The 21,886-nt window shown below is 42.1% G+C and overlaps 1 protein-coding gene and 1 long non-coding RNA gene across 9 annotated transcripts in view; one reads left to right on the top strand and one right to left on the bottom strand.

The window, feature by feature from the left end:
- LOC137000428 (uncharacterized) overlaps positions 1–21,886 on the bottom strand; it is a 63,934-nt gene that overhangs the window by 3,796 nt on the left and 38,252 nt on the right. For all 3 annotated transcript variants that reach the window (XR_010890675.1, XR_010890676.1, XR_010890674.1), the window contains one exon: positions 7,365–7,503. This is a non-coding gene — a long non-coding RNA (uncharacterized lncRNA). The remainder of the gene's footprint in view (positions 1–7,364; positions 7,504–21,886) is intronic.
- LOC105678752 (voltage-dependent T-type calcium channel subunit alpha-1G-like) overlaps positions 1,574–21,886 on the top strand; it is a 47,221-nt gene continuing 26,908 nt past the window's right edge. For 3 of the 6 annotated variants that reach the window (XM_012378332.2, XM_067356892.1, XM_067356894.1), the window contains exons 1-6: positions 1,574–2,987; positions 14,157–14,268; positions 14,759–14,892; positions 15,333–15,430; positions 16,222–16,393; positions 18,382–18,420. In XM_012378332.2, the coding sequence (XP_012233755.2) occupies positions 2,617–2,987; positions 14,157–14,268; positions 14,759–14,892; positions 15,333–15,430; positions 16,222–16,393; positions 18,382–18,420 (926 nt within the window). In that variant the 5' untranslated portion in view covers positions 1,574–2,616. The remainder of the gene's footprint in view (positions 2,988–14,156; positions 14,269–14,758; positions 14,893–15,332; positions 15,431–16,221; positions 16,394–18,381; positions 18,421–21,886) is intronic. The other 3 variants (XM_067356896.1, XM_067356895.1, XM_067356897.1) reach the window with 1 other exon arrangement.

The raw sequence follows: 21,886 nt of genomic DNA, 5'->3' as shown, positions 1-21,886 counted from the left end.
TATCAACGCAGCGGGCGGTGTGTTTCGCGAAACATCAAATACCGCATAATGCGCCAAGCCACTTGAAACGGCCGAGCAGCGTACGCGGAATACGCGTGGTCCATATCTATTTTCGGCCGTGCGCGTGGAGTCGATTAAGGCCGACGACGACGCGTTAGTAATCTCGAACGAATTTGATCGTTTCCGGACACAGCGCGCAGACTTTAATCGCGTATCCAGTATCGGACGGTTGATCATCGCTATTACCTTGTCGTTCTCTCCGTTTTGAAAATCACGTAACGGCGATACACACGTTTTCCGATCACCGAGCAGAAATAGATAGACGGAGCGCACAGGCAGTCAGTCTTAGCAAGCGTTGTGATGTTTCAGCTTCGAGTCCGCATTGCGAAAGTTTTCTTTAAAAAAGGACAAAGACTGCTATCTATTCTTCACACAAATGTTAATGCGATATTGAATATGTTATATACAATTTGTTACTAGTAAAATATAATTATCATATTGAATGTTTTTTGCTTCTTTCGAAATTCGTGCTATATTTAAATCATTTTTGAAAAATCTTAATAATTTCGAGAATTAACTATTTTAAAAACAAGTAATAAGTAACAATATAATAAGCAACAGTATAATCTACAGAAATGCGCATATGTGTTTATTAAATTTTTATGAAATATATTCCAGTATTATATTATTGATAAATAATATAAATTTTTAATTATTTCGATTATTATTATATATAAAATATCAATTATCAATCATTAATAACTTGAATGAATTCACTGTCGTACCGCAAGTTTTTCCGCAAGTCGCATTTTTCTTGAAAAATTAACCGTGGTCGAGGAACGTTTCTATTTTTGATATATTATTTTTGACGGAGTTCCTATCGGCACACGAAAGCATGAATTGGAAAACGTTCTCCGCACGGTCGCTGCTCTCGAAGCGTTGAAAAATGGAATCGTCAGCGTTTTTTATTGAGTAAAGTTGAACTCTTCAACTATACGTCATCTATCAAGTACACCCTCCGTACTATCGATATTTTTTTCACGTCTCATTACTTGACTGAAGAAAGGAGCTTTGCCTTCCGCTGAATTTGCTTTCCGCCCGATCGTCTTTCGCACCCTGCGGGCGGGATCGCCGCACTCCGATGCTAATCATGCGATAACCCGCGGCGATTCATCAATTAGTCGGACGTCGGACACCGGATACGGAGTTTCGAATGACACAGCGATCAGGGGGGGATGGTAGCGAGGGAAAAAGCACAAGAACCACTTAGTCGGCGCCAGAAAGTGAAAGCGAGGATCTCAAGGACTTGGCCGGATTCTCTCCAGCCTCCTCTTCATCCCTCCGTCTCTTTCTCTCCTTCTCGTTCTCTTTTTCTCGCCCTCCGTCTTGCCGGCCTCGAGTACCAGCCATGAAGGAGCCTCGGTCGGACCGAGACGGGAACGGAGGAGGAAGACGGGGAAAAGCCAGAGGAGGAGAAGATGGTCCGCGCGGCGGTACGCGGGGCGGCGAGGGGTCGCGGGAAAGAGTAGGAAGATCTCCGGATTTTCTCTGGGGGAGGATGTTAGAGGTCGCGAGACGCGGATGAGGCGAGGGACACGCACACACATCGGGGGTCGCGCATGCGTTCGCCACCGTCGACGGGAGGATGTTCGACGTTTTTTTCAGTCACCGGTCGACGCTGCGCCGGGCACCGTCGTCGTCGTGATTACCGGCCGCGAACGCGCGGCTTATTCAGCTGGCCACCACCGCCGTGTGCGCAACCCGTGTACGTCCGCGCTGGCGGCCGCGTGTCCGCACGACCGACATCGCGGTCGATAGACCCCGCGGCTCACGAGAGGAACACGACGATCAGGTGGATAGGATATCCGCGAAAGGTGCTAGTGGGTCAGTTCTGGCCACGCGCTTCACGTGACTCTTCTTCGAAACCTGATCGCATCACCGGGAGTCCCGTTCTCTGTTTTTCTCTCTTTCTCTCTCTCTCTCGCTCTTCTCTCTCTCTCTCTCTCTCTCTCTCTCTCTCTCTCTCTCTCTCGAAGATTCCGCGCCGCGTGACCTCGCGGTGAAAATCGCGCGCGATCATCCTCCAGGGACACCGCGCCACCGGAGCAAGGTTACTGCGCGCTCGCCACGTCCCCAGGTGAGAAGCGCAGGTGAGAGGAAGACCGGGCAGGCGCGTCGAGAGGTAGCTTCGCACTTGGGTCCGCTACCCTCCGCAGAGCTCCGCCGTAAGATGCGATCAGCGGCCGCTCGCTTGCCGCCAGGATCGCGACAGTGTGGAGCAGCGCGCGACGAGTATCAAGGTTGAGACAGGAGCCCGAGGGCGAAGAGGATCGACGTGTTCGCGGCGAGGTGTTGTCGGACGAGCGAATCGAGCGTGAGCGTGAGCGTCCCCGATGACGCCGTCGGGATCGGCTGATTAGTGTCAGGATCGCGATCGCGCGCGCGGAAAGCACTGCGGACGCAAGCAAGCTCGGGCGATGAGAATCTCGCCCCGCGAGGAGTCCGCGTACCGTCGCCTCACGCAGCCCCGGGCGCCGAGGAGGCCGCGACGTCGTTGAGAAGGACACGCCGTGCGCGCGATAGAGGGGCAGCACTCCACAACAAGGGAACTCGAGGATGTCGCTGCACTATCCTCAGGGTTACCGGTACCGATCCGCGTCGAGAGCGGGCGGCGGCGCCGGGGAGCAGGGCTCCGACAGCGACGTGGCGGAGCTCAGCGACCTCGAGGACGACGAGGACGAGGACGGGGCATGCGAGTCCGCCGACAGGCGTATGGTCGTGGAGGAGGACGACGAGGACGGTGAGAACGACGATGATGATGAGGATGACGAGGACGACGATGACGACGACGACGACGACGAGGATGACGAGGACGAGGAGGAGGAGGGCGAGGGTCTGCCCTATCCAGGTTTCGTTCCGATTGCTCTCAGATATCTCGACCAGGCCAGACGACCGCGCAACTGGTGTCTCGCGCTGATCACCAATCCATATCCTTTTGCTACTTCTTCACTAGGTATGATGGATGTGCTTTATGGGACTTTGACCTACATGCACGATCTGGTATTGTTTCAGTCAATGCGATATATTTCTAAAAAATATTTGAAAAAATTAAAAGAGATTAAGATCCTTTCTAAATATGTTTTACGCGTTTAAAAAAAAAAAATCCGGAAGATGAAAATGTCTGTTGGATGTCTAAGGAATGTCTCAAAGATTAGCATGAGTCTTTATAGTGTCAAAGGAAAGCCCGATAAACTAGAACGCCTTTTGAACACCTTCGCAAAGTTTAAAGCGCGCCTCAGTAATTAAGAAGTTTAATTAAGAAGAATAATCTAAGATGAATTAAAGTCTTTAAATTATTTAGACATCTTTAAGGCGCGCTTTTGATGTTTACGTCATCCGTGATTTATCGCGTAGAACCAGAAAATCTTTTCCAAAATGGTATTAAAGTCCGATCATTGGATATCGAGTTGCTATGATTTGCTTTTATAGAAGGTATCGACTGCATCTTTGTGTACATTTGACGAACACAGATTCACTTTTCATGGTCGTGGTAAGCTGGTGCGAACTGTTTCAGTCGATCTTCATTAGGAATTTATTTCATCTCTCCGACTGCACAAGGTTGCGCGTGCGTCAGCATTCGCCGTTAACAGCTATCAGCTTTGTTGATTTTCCTAAGCTGCCATGCAATGTGTAGCGGGATTATCAGATAAGATCAGATAAAGTGCGATATCGAGAAACGCGTTTATCCAGTCGAACGATTTATCAATAGCGGATTTGCTTTGCGGATAAATTCGCGCTTATAGAGATGTAGTAGTGCTCATGCGACGAATTTTGTTTGATCAGGCGATAAATCAGATTACAAAAGACTCACACGTAAAATTATGAAAATACGAAATGCAGTGGAAATCTGTACGTTTTTTCTGACATCTGAAAGAAACATCTGTGCTGCTGTTCATTTGACACGTTTTAGCGATTAAGGAGTGACGTCAAATATTAGGTAGACTGAAAAATAGTATTTTATCTCCAGAATTAAAAACTCGAGCGCAATCGCAAATATATACATATTTGTTAAAAAAAAAAAAAAAAAAAAAAATTGAGATTGAATACTCTTGTCTTTCTCGTGACAAAATTCTGTTACTTAGCGAATCACTAGAAAAGATTTCCCGTTGATTAAGACTGCAACGCGATTAATCGCCTCCTTGCGCGACTTCAACGTGAAAATTCCCCGAGATTACGTTTAATCGCTCCGCTTTCGTGAGGTGTCTTTAATTTATGAAAGCATTTCACGCGTAGCGCTTTCGCCCCATTTGCCGTGGACGCAACAACTCTATCTCGCCGCGTATTTATCACCGCGCGAATACTCCCGACCAAGTGTAGCGAACACGGTGGTGGATGCTGCGCGCGCGAGAGAGAGAGAGACCTGTCTGAAGACGCCTTAAATAGGTCATTGATTGACCTATCCCCAGGCGAATCCTACTGCGCGCGTAGCCGCTTTCCACAGTGGCACAGTTCCCTCTCGTTCTCTCTCTCTCTCTCTCTCTCTCTCTCTCTCTCTCTCTCTCTCCCCTCACAGCGACGGGCTTTTCTTTCTCTGTTACCTGCTCGCGGCATCCCTTTTCCTCCTGCCCGTCGCGCATTTTCCTCTCGCGTTCCTGGCGCGTATACGCGGTGCCGCCTATATCCGTTTGTGCGGGAAATTACCGGGGTGGCGTGCGGCGGCGGGACGCGCACCGCACGTGGTGCGACGGCAGCCGGGCAAAGTTTAGTCAGCCGCCCATCGGAGCAACAAGCGCCGAGGGAAGTGCGGCGGCAGAAAGATCTCTCCATTGTGCGCGCGGACAATGGGGACGGGTTGTGGAGCACCGCGGCATCACGAATGCGGGGCCTCCGAGCCTGTGTTTCGCGTTTCACTGTCGCCGCACCCGCCGTTTCCGCTTTTCATTTCCCTCGTCCGTCGCAGTTACGTTTCGCTGTGCGGGTCTCGCCGTTGAAAATCGGACGCCAGATACCGACCCGATGTAGGCCGACGGGTTTTTATCAGAGAAACCCCGCGCGATATCGAAAGCCCTGTCGCGAGCGAGATTTTTGGATACGCACGGAATCTAATAAATTTCGGCGCGCGTTGCCGCGTCCGAAATCGTCCGTCGCGCGCGTGCTGCCGTAGCGTAAATTCACGGAAGGAATGTTTATTCCGAAGCGAAGGCACGCGTTCAATAATGATAACAATGTCAGATAAATGCACTAATGTGTTTGCAATATGAAATAAATTGCAATATCATTGCGCGCAATCGATCATATTCTACGCTGCTCGCGGTATCGAAGAGTCGCTGGGCAGTTTTAATTCACGGAGTTTTGTGATGCATTTCGCTGGGCGCGTATCAAAGCGACGGACGCCCTTGACCCATCGATGTTTAATTCTAGCGGAACCAAGGGCGGACCAGAAAATGTCAAACTGCATTTCTCCTTGAACTACTTGCTGTAATTGTGTTGCAATTATAACTTTTGCAAATCTAGGTGTACCCTCAATTAACGTAATAATTGGAACACTCGATACGAGGATTCTTCTAAATTTCAGTATTAAATTATAACGTATTTTTAATGAGCCTTTAATGTACAGTAATAATTAAATTACTTATAACCCGCTGCGCGTTACACTTCGGGACTCCGTTTTGCACAACTTACTTAAAAGTTCGGGACTGAGCAGCCACGCGACGCGGCCTGAGAAATTAGTCGATAAACAGACGTCGCATTTCTCTTAATCCGATGAAGCCTCTAATCCGCGAGAACACTTTGCTGCTAGTTACTCCACTTGAAGACTAAATACGAGATTACATGATGCAGGTTGCGTGGAACGGTTGCCATTACCGGGATAAACGGCCACCTCTGTTCCAGTTTGATAGTTTGCTTCATTATCTTAAGTGCTGTGAAACGACCCAGCAGTTATTTGCGCTTTAATCCGATTACGAGTATTCTCCATGTTTAATTAACTCATATAATGTTAATGCTTATTTACTTATACAGATTGTTTTCTTGAAGACTTTCCAAGTTAATTGATTCGAAGTGTGCGACAGAGTCGGAAAAGAATACGCGCGCAATCCGGTCACCGGAAACGTCATATAATCGATGTATATTTTTTTACATGCCTGCTCGCTATATCCTTTTCTAATTTTAAGATCTTTATAGGTGTACGTTTCCTTGGAATTTGAAGTGAAACAGTACGAAACGGAAGAAACGTCTGCTCCACCACTGACGTTTTGTTTAACTACTTGTCACTCTTTGGCCCGACGTACGATTGCACTGCACTACTGCGTCGGTTGACTAATTGAGCTCGAACTACTGATTCTCGCAAACGACCGGTTGTTTCTACCGCGTTCATACCGCTTGCTTTTTGTTTTCATTCCATTTCCGCAAAACGACCAGACCAGACGATGCAATCATTTGTTAAATATTCGACGACTGCAAGCACGTCGTATTTATGCGAATATAATTAGAACATTGTCATGCACGGAAACATACGTTTACTTTCATCGCCTTGGCGAATATTAAACTAAATGTGACGCTTGAAATTGCGTTAAACTCATCAATATTTAAACAGATATTAAAACATTTTTATTACAAAAATAATTTTTTTAAATGGCGATAAAAAATGCAGAAAAATATAGATTATTACGTAATATTATTTCTTGTTTGCAGCGAAAGTAGTGCTAGTAAATATTGCTAAGTAAATATTAACTTTACGATAACTATGTCATTTTGTGGAGAGTGATTTTTTGGCCTCAAACAACGGGACTTGATCGAACGACTTGATATTAAGGACAGATCTTTCTCGATCTTATCAGATTCTCATGTGTGCTCTTTTTCACTAAATCCTCCTGACGATTATCGATCTACAATGAATAAGGATTCAAGCTCAAAGCGATTGTAGGACCGGGGAAAAATAATCGACTGACTAAAGCGAGGCAAACGAGGCAATCATCCGCGGCCTCGAACGTCGCCGGAAGCGGCAGTCGATCGAAACAATTTGCTCGGCCGCCTCGGCCGCTTGATTGTCTATTAAGCGCCGCGTAAATGAGCGCCGATGAGAGCGAGAGGCGTCGATGAGAAACAGGTTGACGGGCCATCACCGACCGATCGACACGTAACAAGCGCGTACGTAAAAATCGATCGCTTAAAGCGTTTCTCACATCAAACTTATCGGTGATTATGCATATTATTAGTCAATGATATCGCGAATAATAAGCGATATCGTGCAAAAATCGCGTACTTAAAAAATTAATTATCTTCTGGATCGTGACGAGATGTAATTTGCTTTCATGAGAAACAATTTCAGTTTTTAAAATAGTTAAATAATTAAAATTCCTTACCTTAATTTTTTTTTTGAAGAGAAAAGTAGCTGTCGGCCGAAACATTCAGAAGTAAATTTGTAATACGAAGATCGATTTCGCTGAATTTTATTAATTCAGTTCTGCACCTCCCATCGAGAATTCCAGATGAAAATTCTTCCTGAAAAAAAAAAGATGACAAATTAGTATAATGAACATTTTTTTCTTCTAATACACGCGTCTTTCATACATTGAATATAAAAGAAATGATGTAATACTAATGAATATCTTTCGCAATAAAAATGCGGCACTGGTAATTAAAATGTAATTTCATATTGCGACATCTTTCCAATACTTTGATTTCATTTCTTTTGACAAGAGAGCTTTTGTGAGAAAACGTACGAGCTCTGTCAATGAAAATATCCAAGAGTCATTTATATTATATGAAGATTTTCTGCATTACGGAAGTCGAAACATTGCGAAGTCCGGTCGGTCGGTTTCTTCGGTGCAGCAGTTATATTCCTAGAATTTGGGCCTCGCGTGTTTCCGCACTGCCGTACAGCAGCGCTAATACGTGCAAGATTTATGTAAACGGTTGCATATTGTTGCAGTGGGCCAAGAATTCTGCGCCAACGGCCACTGCAGCAACATTAATCCTTATGTGAACGATACTTAACGCGGCCGCAGGCACGCCGGCAGGCTAGGCACGAGCAGATTGCATCGTACGATAAACGGTTATCTAGGGCTCCGGGGTCTTGTAACACCTACGTCGCGCAGTGGCTCGAGTGGAGTAATCGAATTGATTATTTTCCGCCGCCGCTTATCGCCTCCGCGCGCGTTAAAACGGGGCGGGATTTATTTTTAGCAGCACGCGCACGTGGATCCGCGAGATAAAAGGCATTTGTCCCTTCGCGAAACGGCTCGTGTTATTCTGGTAACGATTTAATTACTCATTCCCCGGAAATGAGGAATGCCCGTTCCTCACTCCTGGAATATCCGAGCGTGAAAATAGTTTCGTCACGGTCGAACTCAGCGAGGTAACACAAAGTGAATATTCTCTGAAAAATAGCCGTTTTGAAGAGAGAGTTGAAATATGAATTTAAAGCCTTTTCCGCTTGTCATATCTTGAAAGAAATTTCATGATTTTCGCAATTGGATTATTTATTTAAAAAGCGACGTACACATTGAAAAGTGCTCCGCCGTTAAAAATTTTTTGCTTGGAAATTTCTAACTATAAATAACTACGTACTCTGTTTGCGCATGAATATTTTTAAATAAATAATAATTTAGTAGCATACTATAATTACTGTTTTCTCCATACTTCTTCAATTATTAATTCTCTTTAAATTTTTGAGATTAAACTATTTTTCATACCACTAAATTAATAACTTTGGAATAACTTTGGAAGCTTGGAACACGCGTTCTTGTGTAACAAGTTCCGCACTAGAAACTTGCCCTTGCAAGATTTATATTCTGCGAGCGGGAATTAGCGGAGTCGAGCCATTAACTCCAAAGCAATTGATGGAGTATCTCGTTCACTACGACAATTCGAGCGTGAAATGCGGACGGACTTTTTTGTTCGATTTTCAGCGAGGACAGGACGGAGCACGCGCTTTGTCTGAAAGTCTCATTACGATTTCTGTCCGGTCGCAATAATACAAGGGAAACCTGATAAATTGCATATTCTACTTCTGGTTTTTGTCGTCGCCAGCGACCGCGACAAATTGCAGCGAAGCTTCTTCAGCGCTGGCCTGGGACGAGACTGTGACGCGAAAGTAGGAGACGGATATCCCTCAACGGAGGGCTGAAAGGATTTTCGCGATGATTTAGGTCTCTCCCCAGGCAACGTCGACTTTTCGTCGGATCGATCGCGACGCGAACGACGAATCCGAAAAGGAGTTCACTCGCGGATCGTCGTCCCTGACACTTCACCGCGGCCTTTCCTCACTCCTTCATATCAGACATCCTGTTGACTGAGCGCCGATTGCGTGTACCGAGTATCACCGGATGCCCTTTCAACCGTAGAAGCTGAGGGATGGACGATGAAGGAGAGCGGGTGCTTTAATAGCGAGAGATATCGACGCTCACTGTGTTATACAGTGCTATCCAAAATTAAATTCTGACGAAAAGCGCAAAAGAGTATAACTAGATAACAAAATTTTGTTTTTTAATCGATTTCAGCTACGTTTTATCTTCAAAAAAATTTAATTGACGGTTCGAGCGTCATTATTATTTTTTAATACAAAATTGGAAACTTGCTAAAAATAACGGCAAATAATGTTTCTTTAGCGAAAAATTTCAGCTAACAATTTCTCCTTCAGCTATAAATTTCTCGTAGATTTTGCAGAGAAAATGTTATAGGATGAGTTACAGTGCTTCTGGAACAAATTATATACAACGGGATATGCAGGGGATGTGATATAATTCTGCCTTTTCTATCATCATTTTCATTTCTTCGCGTCTCTCCGTTATTATTATTTACTCTGCTATCTATATAATGCATTTTTAGTAAAATGCGCAATTCTTCCTTGCTTTTTGACATAAATACTCATTTTTTTCATTATGTTTTCTCCTGTGAGTAAAGAACAATCAGGTTAATGGATAATAATGAAAGAACAGTTGATATACATATAAAAATGACAATTAGTCTCTTATTGCATTGTTCTGCTGATATAACGTTCTGATATCTAACGTTTTACGGAAAATTAGGATTATGAACTGAATATCGTAAATTAGGATTAAAGGCTGAATGTTGCTGAAAGGTTTATACCATATGAGTTTACAACGTTGTGAAAGGAGCACACATATTCTCTTACGTGTGATATGAATATAATGCATAATGAAAATTAACTATTGTTCTCCGCTTACTTACATTAAAGATTAATAACATATATTTACGTGAAGATAGATATCTCTGTAACATTTCTATTAAAGCTATGATTAAATTACATGTTATTTAATATAAAATCAGGTCGACGATATCACAACTGGAACTGCTTGATAAATGTGATAACAAAATAATTTTTCAATGATAAATTAAACATTGTTACGCGGTTATTAAAAATGACACATGTCCGTTTAATGGTCGTCATAAAATTTCATTAAATAAGCACAAATATAAATTTTACTGATGGCATACGATTATTTTTTTCTATATACGTTTAACTTATTTAGTAAAAATTCCCGGTATCATTAATAAGTATTTAATATTTGCGTGACCCGGTCGCTAGTCGTCCCTTCGTGTAGCAATTGTAGACGATTAACCTTCTAGGGAAGGCTTGGCGACCACAGCGATGCGTGCGTCGTAAGGGGATGAAAGTTAACAACAACAACAACAACAACAACAGCATGATCCATTAGGTTTAGTGCGCAAAGCCTCACATTCAGCCGTTTTCTACTTAAGCGGATACACCTGTTCGACATGCCACTCGTGCATATCGACGCGAAATGTATCGTACGCGAATTGATGCGTTTATTGGAAGAATAATAAAACGATCGTTTCAATATGCGCGAATTATCCCCTTGTTCGTAATAATTATATAATTTTAATAATTGTGCCGATATTATCTTTTATGTTAATTATATCATATTCTAACAACTTTAACATATTGAACGCGAGGTATGAGGTAACCGGTGACCTCAGCCGTAATACTGATGTGTCAGCCGACAATTAACAAACAAGTATTTAGAAAATTATATTTATCGTAAATAAGCTCATTAAACAAAAATTAATTAAAATTTGTTTCGCAATTTACGTGCCAATAATTACGTTCTATTTTATATAATTATTTAAAGTTGATAATTTCAGGGAGCTAATAGTTACAACTGAAAATAAAAATAAAACCAAATTTTTCTTTAAAGGCTAAAAGCAAACTAAAAATAGTAGATTATTTTTGAGAAAATTTTTGACGTTAAATATCTACGAAGAAGACTTATTTTAACCAGTTTGCTTTCGTGGAATGCATACTCGACGCCGATAGAACGCTCATCTCGAACGGAATGCACGAGTGTCCGTCATCAGTCCGCTTCCTTCGCATTAGCGAGCGATGACGCTCGCCAAGATCGCTAGGGTTGCACGCTGGAGCGAGAGTACAGTGGAGGCCAACCGTTTATTGATCGAACACACTCCGAGCACGTTTGCGAGAAGCAGATAACGCAGAAGGTTTCTCGCGATCCGCCTGTCAAAACCACGGAGTTTTTAATGCGCGGCATTAGCCCCCCTCGCCCGTTTCCCGCCGGAGAGATGAGACATTACAGGTGCTCGCGGCCGTTTGTGTAAGCACATGGAAAGGCTAAGAGCTACTCTCTGCTCGCAGACGCAGACTCGTCGATATCCCGGCGCTGGTACGCGAGATTACGCCGGCGTGATAGATCGTTATTATGATACACCGTCATTTCACGAGCTATCGTACGCGGGGCGCAATCTATCATGCGTGCGGCATGAGCTGCGTAGATTCTACGACTTCATGTTTAATTCGGGTCGGGAAGACGCTCCTAAAATATTGATTCGTAACGGCACGAACGTTAGAAAGATTCCCAATTGACGTTCGAGGAAAGATGTTCCTTTTACTAATACGTCGAATTTGAGACATTTTAATAAACTTTAGCAGATGTTTCTGTTATTTTAGCGTTTCACTTCGCGCAAGGTGTTATATCCTCTTTGTCGAAACGACAAGATTATAAAAGTTATTTTAGCCGCTGGGTGTAAAAGTAATATGCGCAGAAAGGATTATCGTGATTGAAATTTAAATTAAATTTTCATTAAGAATCCAGTTCAAACTAGGCAGGTGAGAATTCGTGCTGTTAAAGCTTAATTCGCCAAGTCTCCCGAATCTCCGCGATACACAGTTCGCTAACTACATCTATAATGAGATTTTGGGTAAGATTAAATGGAAATGCTCTTTTGGGAGCACTTCGGGAGCCTAATGGCAGATTGATCCGCGAGCAGACGAATCGAGGTGTGTCGATTTTGTCGCTTTCATTAGGCTGATTACTTCCCAATCTCTGACAGCTGCGAATATATCCTGAAGAATCATCCGGTTAAAATCGAGATGTACGGAACCGTTCCCCGTTCGCGTGATAAGCGGCGATCGATTTATTTCTAGCGTGCCAATTTTCCGCGCCAGGTCGCACCATTTATCGTCCGGCCGTTGTAAAAAAGCGAAGGCCGTGTATGCATACAGACAGGTTCAAGTTCACATGTCACACCGCCGTCCACATATTTTCGGACGGTTGTCGCGATGTCATTTTTAAACTGTCAAACGATCGATTCGCCGTAATTTAGGCGCGAGTCATTCTCGGCGGGGGCCTATAATTAATTGGGCGCAACAAGTAGCACTGTAAAGAATTTCAAACGGATTGCGGCGGTTTCTTTTCTAATTGCACTTCTTACATTTACCCCCTTCGAGAAGGTCGTCGGCTTCGCGTGTAACTAGATGTCGCGTGTAACCCGTTCACAAATAGCTGTCTGCACGCGACGCTGATGAGCATGATGTAGTAGCGTGAAGATCAGCAAATTGAGGGTGAAATATAAATCGCGGCTTTTACCGGGAAATCGATTGACGTCGTGACTTATCCTTGCGGCGCGTTTCGCACGCATTCGATTTATCATAAGAATAGCGTGCTAGCCGCATTCTTGAGATTTTCATCATGTCTTAAGGTGTAGTAAGCGAGTAAAGGAGATACTGGATAACGATTTCCGAATAGTAAAAGTGAGAGCTGTTGTGAAAGGATTGATAAAGATTATTAAGAAATAAAAATTGAAGAGTTATGCCATAAATATGTACATAAAATTTATATATAATATAAATTCTGTTTCATATTAAGCCAAAAATGTGATATTTACATATAATAAATTAAGCATTAACAATTAATTAATTATTTGCATGCGATTAATGAATAATTACATTTATACTCAAATATCACAACTCGGTTCAAAGCAGCAACTACTGATAACTACTAATTTTATATTGCGCTGTGTCACTTGCACATAAATCCAAATTATCAAATCTGATTTAGCTTCATATTGAATTATACGTTAGCACTTGTGTGTCGCGATGTTGAAGAATTGGAATATTTGAATGAATTGTGGGAACGATGGTCGAATCGTAATACTTTATTAATGTGTACTTGTCAGCGACAGTTTTTCACGCGCGAAGATTAGAGCCACGCGATTAGATACGACAATGTGATTCAATATAATCACGCAACTTGTCTATTTGACATATGCATATCAAGACGCGCGCTGCGCGAGAACCGCGATGTTTAGGCGATAGTCACTTGGCAACGATAATCGATGTGTCGATTAGCGGTGAACTGAGTCTCATCGATCGACACCAGCGGAAACTGCGAATTGCCGGAATGAGATCATCGTTCTGTCAATTATCATTCATGATTGCGCTTTTAACAATCAAATCATACGATTATTCGACAGATACATGAGAATTTTCTTAAACACGATCTTGTACTTCTGTCATCACGTGGCCTTTTCTGCCGCATTTTAACATTTAATAAATAATTTTCACGAGCAAACTGGCAGTGAAAATTATTTGTATGTTGCGAAAATTGAAAGTAATTTATTTGTAATGAAAATTGTAAATGCTTTAATTACGGTGAGTAGATTAGGAAAAGCTGTTAACGCAGAATGGCGCGCAAAATGTTTCCAATATATCTCGCACACTTTTCAAACGACATTTCCAATATATATTTAAAGATTCTCTTTTATGTTAGTTTAACGTAGTGATGCGTAATCCGCTTGCAATCTGTTATCCTTAATTGGCGGGGAAAAATGAAAAATATCATGCACATATCGATTTTCCCTTAACAAAGACTCACGTGGTTCGAAAGGGTGAGCATGATGGTGATCCTTCTCAACTGCATCACGCTAGGGATGTACCAGCCGTGCGTGGACGACCAGTGCGTAACGAATCGATGTAAGATACTGCAGGTACGTACTTATCTCGCGAAACGCGCCAGCCGGCTGGAAGAAGCGGATAATCCGCGTTATCGGATTTGAAGAAGCAGAGCGTACCGGGCTTATTTGACTGAAAGCCATTTCCATAAGAAATGCTACCGCGATCCACCGCCTCGCATTTGTACGCTCGCACGCCTGAAAAGCAAGTCCGATATCGTAATCGGAATATTTACGATTCTATTACGTCAGCTTACACGGCGGAATCGCGGTGTAACAATGGTGATTACACAGCGCCGCCGATAAGCGAATTAATCGATTGCGCATCTTGACACGGATTCCGGCCGGCTCGCAATTAGTCTAGCGAGAAGGGGGAAGGAGACGGGAGACGGGAAAGAGATGAGAAAATTACTGACACGGCGTGGCCGTTAATCGAATCGCCTCGGTAGAGTGCCCTTAATCAATCACGGCGAATTACGTACACCCTGTCTAATCAAGTCGACGTTCGCCCGCCTAATTCTTCCAGATGTTCGATGATATCATTTTTGCCTTCTTCTCCCTGGAGATGACCATAAAGATGGTGGCGATGGGAATTTACGGTAAAGGAACTTATCTCGCGGATTCCTGGAATAGATTAGACTTCTTTATAGTACTGGCTGGGTGAGTACTTCGTTTGGACACTTGATTATACCTTTTGATTTGAGTTGATTCTCTCTTTAAGGATTTACGAAATTTACGAGAATTTGCGCGATAATCAATGTATGACAACTTTAACAATATTAATCTTTTTATATAATAATTCATAAAATTTGTTAAATAAAATTTTTTATTCATAATATTATATATATATTTTTTTCCATTTAGATAATTGTGGAATAAATTAATATAATTCTTTAAATTCTCATGTGAAATCAATACTAAATGAATTAAGTTAATTAAATGTATTTTATGACGCACACAGATCGCGTGAGATATTATGTATTATTTAATTATTAAAAGACTATTGTGATAAATTATGTTATTGGGTAAAATATGTTGAAAGAGCTTAAAAGTGGAAGACAATTCTAAAGAAGAATCTATTTGATTTGGTTCGGTTATAGCGCTTTGGAATACTGCCTAAACGTGGAAAATATGAATCTGTCAGCCATACGAACGATAAGGGTTTTAAGGCCGTTACGAGCGATCAATCGAATACCAAGTAAGTACGAGACCTTCGTGAAACATCAAAAATTTCGATGCTTGACGGTTAACGTCGGTTTGCTTTCGTTGTCGATTTCACGGTGCATTGCCATGAGCACATCTCTGGTCTATAGATCGCGACGTATTCGCAGTTGATTTCATCTTGAAATTGAAACGAAGCGGAGGCAGAGAAGTATACGTAACCATATCAACCATGAACAAGTAAAGTTGGCAAGAAGATACAGATATTAAATCGAAATTCAAGGTTGAGTTGCATCAGCGTGAAATGTGTACAGCGTACAAGTTGTTCTGGAACTTTAATAAGAGATTCTTGTGTATCAACGTTTATAATGGTCTATATTTTATCTTAATATCAAGATTTTCAAGCCAAGATTTTCCTTATAAAACGGACTTTTTAAAAAGAACTTGGAATTTAATAAACAATCTCATATGAAATCTCAGCGGGATATTATTCTTTTCAAATTCGAATATCAACGATTGAAACATTTAATATTAGATATTAAAAAGTTACTGAATAATGGTTTCACTAGAAGCATCTTTTCTAAATAAATAGACTAAAATCTCGTCAGTTTGCTTGACATTATAATTAAATTTAGAAAGTTTTGGTCACGCTGCATATAATATTGTCAAGTTGCCACGAATATGTATAGAAAGTAAGAATAAAAATAGTACCGAGCAATTCCAGTATATCTGTGGAAGATTCGTTTTGCTGTTTTGGTTCAAAGAACTCAATAAATTGATCGACAAGGTTCACTGCATAAAACGTTATTTTTACGAAATCTCCGACAGGTATGCGGATACTGGTGATGCTGCTGCTCGACACCCTTCCTATGCTGGGCAACGTCTTGTTACTGTGCTTCTTCGTCTTCTTCATATTCGGTATCGTCGGTGTGCAGCTGTGGGAGGGAATACTGCGCCAGCGTTGCTTCCTCAAGGCCCTGCCCAACATCAAGTATCCCGAGTAAGTCGGCGAGAACCTGGGTCGGCCTACTCGTTGACTATTTTTATGAATGTTCGATTTCGAATTTTTCTCGTTATTGCGCCTCACACTGCATCGCATCTCATATTTTTTTTTCCCTCCTCTGTCTGTCTTTCGATCGCTGTGCAGTTTAAAAGCGCAACGCAGCGCGCGGCACCGCGATACGGTAAAACATGCGGAATTCAATGACTCACATACGATAATCGTTGTTGTTGAGATTTTTCGCGATACTTCGAATACGGTAAACGGTAAAATATATTTCAGTGATAAGAGATTATTATTCAACCGCGACAATTTTTACTTAATAAGTACGAATTGCATTGTAAAAATTGCGAATTTAGATGAAATCAACGTTTGCCATGTCCATAACACACTCTCGCACAAAGTTTCTATTTTCAGCGCTTTTGCAATAACATACGTCGAGTACGGTAAACGCTACGCTCCTGTGTGCGAAATAACGTGGGAATGGAAATTCTCATTTTACATTTCATTAGGGATATTAACGTTTACCATATTCAAAAAACACACTATTGCACAAAGTTTCTATTATTCTAAAACACAGTTTTTTGCCAGAATTTTTGCTTGGACGTATTGTCTCGATTTGACAATCGCCTGCAGTTTGTTTTCATCGCGTAAAGCGATCGTTATTGTGCCGGGTTCCTCCGGGATTTTCGTTATGGGATTTACGAGGGTGCGCGAATGCGATAGTCAAAAGGTCCGAGAGCGCGGTGAACCGACCGCAGATGGTTGTACACGCGATTCAGCATCGAGTAGTAAATGATTTGTTCGTGCGGTTCGATCGCGCGAGGACCCAACCAGTCCGATATATCCAGATTGCATGGCGAGTAGTTCGAGTTGTCGCAAAGCAGCATCGCTTGCCGAATTTTTCTCGCTGTAAATTTAACGCTCTGCTCTCTTACTCCTCTCGCTCTCTGTCTTTCGCCAGTACTTCTCTGCGCCAGTATTTTACTCTCAATCCGCTTGTACCAGGCATCGATATCTGTCCGTAATACAATGCAAACTCCGTGACTCGCGTTTACTCCGCTCGGCTTATCACAAAACCATCCGCAAGATATCACTCTCTCGGAGCTGATCACGGAAACGGATAATTAAACACCTAATATTTACGTATACATTGTTACGTTTATCACAAATAATCCTACGAAAGTAACACGTAACACGTAACTGGTATCTGGTACTTTTTCTTTTTACAGTTTTTACATTTTTTACTTTTTTTTTTGTAGAAATATTTATTGCGCCTCTAGAGTCTGTGCGATATATATTAAAAAGATACATTTTTTTAAACAATACTTTGTAATTTTTTATAGCTGATTTGGAAACTTAAGTGCATAAATTAAAGGCTTGACGCACAACAGGCTGTAAGCGTCAGCTATAAAAGTTCCAGGAGAAGACACTTTTCTAAATAATATTCAACTATTTTAAAGAGTGCAAAGAATAGCTAATCTTCACATCTTCTTCCTACATTAATCTTATAATAAATAATCTTATAAATATAGCATCCATGTCGCCTTTGCTATTAACCTCGACACATAGAATCGATTCTTTTCAATGAGAAAATAGTTTTAAGAATGAACTTGAGAAATTATTTTAAAAATGTAATACTTACAGCAACTTTTTTTGTCAAGTCTTTAAATGTCGATTTGAAACTGTGTTGGCGCGTTTTAGACGAGAACAATATGGGTGGCGAAAGGAACAGAGGAAAAGTTCGTGAAAAGCTCTGGATGGATCAGTATGTTCTACTTCCTCAACTTTCGCTTTAGAGGAACATCACGTTAGGCAATCTGTAAAATGCTCTAATTCTCCTCTCTCTTTCTTTCTCTCACTCTCTTTCTCTTGCTCTTTCTATTCCTGTCCCTCTCTCTTTTTCTCCTCGTGACTAAAAAGAAACTAGACATGTAAGTACATGACTCCCAGGGAGGCAGTGACAGGCTATTGTTTCGCTGTTGCAGGTTACTCTGGAACGAGTACTCGGTTCGATCACGCATTTAGTAAGCTCTAGTAGAGAACAATGTGCTGTACATACATATATATTTCTCTCTCTCTCTCTCCCTCTCTCTCTCTCTCTCTCTCTCTCTTTCTCTCAATAATACATACCTGTATGAATCACAGAGTATATATACACGTGTCATCCAAATGTACATATATGTATATACATGCAACCATACGTGATGTGCATATGTATCTATTATCTCTCTCACTCTCTTCCCGTTCTTCCCCCTTCTTTCTCCCTCTCACTCTCTTCTTCACTCTTCTCTTAACCACTGTACCAGTGTGCGTCTGTACCGTAGTGTGTACTCACATAGAGCATGACGACTCGGCCGAATGACGAATAAAATACTGTTTTGGGTGCTACTGGCTGTCAATCGAGGATGGTTTCAAGATCCCCGTGCGAGAAGCGTGAAATCAACCCTTCTGAAACGTCGAAATAGTATTTTACTGTCCGGGGCTACTTCACCGATCGTCTAGCGTTAGCACCAACGTTTCTCTGTGATACGGCCTGTTGTATACACGATGATGGAGGAGAGAGTCCGCAATTTGTCGGCGACTCGAAACTTCCGACGCTTCCACGCGATTACTGCGCTCCGACACTTCAGGATCTCCTCGGTTACTTCGATGCACGAGTCGATGTTCTTACCCCTCTCTCTCTCGCTCTCGCTCTCTCTCTTCCTCTCTCTGCTCTGAATACACACTCCTGATATGATCTCGTGTGGCTCGCCTCTTACTCTCTCACATTCACTCCTTCTCTCTTTTGTGCCACTCTATTTTGTCCTCTCTCAGCGTGTCTCTAGCCGATAAGCGGAACGACGCTTTCTGCATATGTGAACTATCGTTTAAGCAACTGTGTGTGGCATCGGTGGTCTCTGTGGTTTCACTACATCGCACCGCTTTCACGATAGTGTAATTCCGTTGTACGGGGTGGTCCTGAACACCGTGTTTCGTGCGCTAAATAGTGGAATTTTTGGAGCAATTTGAAGTTGATATTAGACTTAATAATAGATTATTTATTTTCAATTGTTTGCGAATGAAGAATAATTCAGCATTTTTTTAAAGATCAGCTTTACATTTCTCGAAGAATCTTACTAACTGGGTTATGGACGCGTGTATTGCTGGGCGCTCTGTGCATCGGTGACGTTACGTCACTATAAACCGAGTCAAATTTTAGATTTTCACGTATTCACAGAACGTTTCGCTCCCGTTCGCTGGAACGTCGAACACGATTGCGACCGGTTGAAAGAACGGGAAGCTTCGGTCGTGCATTTTAAGATCCACCGTCCTAGATGCATACTTGCAATTCTTGTCTCGCGTATGCGCGCACGTGTGCCCTTCCGACAACGGAGTTTTGTTTCAATTCCTCCAACTTGCATAGCGCGATAGCGTAGCGAGAGATGTAGGCTCCATAAGGCTCGAAGCCCCAAGCCCAGAGAGCTAATTAAACGCGCGGTGCTCGCGCGGTCTATTCCGGTATACGTAGCAGCTATTTTCGAACGTTTATCGACTTCTGCACCGGCGTTACTGCCGTTCCCGCGCTCTGGTGTAGCGCAGCGCTGGAGCCTCTGGCCCTGGAAGCGATATCAGCTCGTAATTCTTGAGCAAGTCAAGTGCGCACTTGTTCTTAAAAGAATATCCACGTATCAATAAAGCTAAAATCCTCGGATTGCGTTTGATCACGGTTATTTCCGTGTTCCTGCGCGTGACATCTTCGTGGCCAGTTTCAAAAATCTCCTCGCAGTCTTATATTTCATGTGTTTCTTTGTAAATTAATTTTTGCACCGAGATATAAGTACGAATACAAGTTTGTCGTAGCGACAAAGCGAAACTTTATGGAGATTGTGCGGTCATACGGGATATATTGTTTAAAAGTAGGACATCTGGTCACCTTATAAATATATACGAGAGGATCTAGAGCGACGGCACGATCAGCACAGCCAGCACAAACGAGTGAAGCACGTCTATGCCGCGCTATGACACGCAAATTAAGGAGAGCACAAGCGATCACGTGCACACTGCCGATTAAGCATATGTAGCGTGCGTTTAGATAATATAAAATCATGTCGCATTATTTAAAAAAGTACAACATTAATAATGCAATATTCCTCTATCGCTCAATTTTTTTCTATTCGATTAAATTGTATCATGATGTATTTTGCACGAAAAATATAAAATTCATATAAATAAAAAATATGATATTTTACGACGCTGTCATAAAATTGAAAAATATCAATGCGAAGCAATGTGAAATCAATCATTTATATTTTACCGCGAAGACAGCATTATCAATCACGAAGATGTCCGGGAATTCAAAATAAAAGACGACATATCGTGATAGAGGAATATAATCGAGCTTGAAGAAAGATAGCACAGTATTTTCCCACCCCAAAGAGACAACATCAAATAGGGAAACTAGGTATTTTCAGTAAAACTTGAAACATTATTTATCCTCGTTTCATGCGTTGAGGATTACATCCGCACATGAATGCCATCGGTGTTTCATTTTTCCGTATTGTCGTTACACGGCTCTTAAAGTGTATGTAATTGTAATAATATTAAATGATTACTTATCATATTGTCATTCATATTAAACGATCGCAACATTGCAGCCATTCGAAGAGTTCGATATTTCTTTCATATAATACTGTATTAGTGTGTCTTACAATCTTCAATTAGTTAGAAACTTCATTTTTCGATATCCGTGATATTAACGACGCGATACTGCGATCTTCGTGTGAGGAAAGTTAATTGTGTTTCTTTTCCGCCGACTATTTTCGGCGTAATACCAGCCGCGTGCACGCAAACTCGTGTCGGTATCTGCATTTGCCTATATCTCTCTCAATCGTTGCGCACGTACGTTGTACATCAGCATCTATATGTGTACATATACTATACGAGGTGTCCGAGAATCTCATCGGGCGAGCTGTCAGACCAGTGGTATAAACAGGGTCGAAAGTGTAAGCACGACAAGGCCGACGGGGAAACGCGCCCGATTTTCCGCGCGGTGCACGCTTTATTCGAAGCAATCTCGGAGTGAACGGTATGTTAAACACGTATCGATTTGTTTTGCGTACCAATGCCATAGCCGCGTCACGCTGACAATGATTTGCGCGGCGTAGGTCGTTTACGATTAGCCTTCATTCGAATGCATATACCTTCGGAACCTATAGCTCGAAGCCTACTTCGATCGATTGCATTTACATATTTTCGGTTCGAGTATCCATTTACGCAAGAGAAGCCGCACTGGAAGCTCCTCCGGTAATATTTCACGAGACACTCTGTATATTATATATACCATGAATATATGAATATATATATATATATATATACATATATAAAACGATTCACTGGAAACCGTCACCTAAAGTAATTTATGATTTACAATTTGGGGCATAAATTTTTTTATTTGAGAAATGTGTTGGAGTTTGAAGTCAAAATAATATTGTAGTGTATTGTTGAATGATT

Source organism: Linepithema humile, chromosome 6 (genome assembly GCF_040581485.1).
Source record: "Linepithema humile isolate Giens D197 chromosome 6, Lhum_UNIL_v1.0, whole genome shotgun sequence".
NCBI classification, from domain to species: Eukaryota; Metazoa; Arthropoda; class Insecta; order Hymenoptera; family Formicidae; genus Linepithema; species Linepithema humile.
The sequence above is the reverse complement of the archived record's forward strand: the minus strand, read 5'-3'. Positions and strand labels throughout refer to the sequence as shown.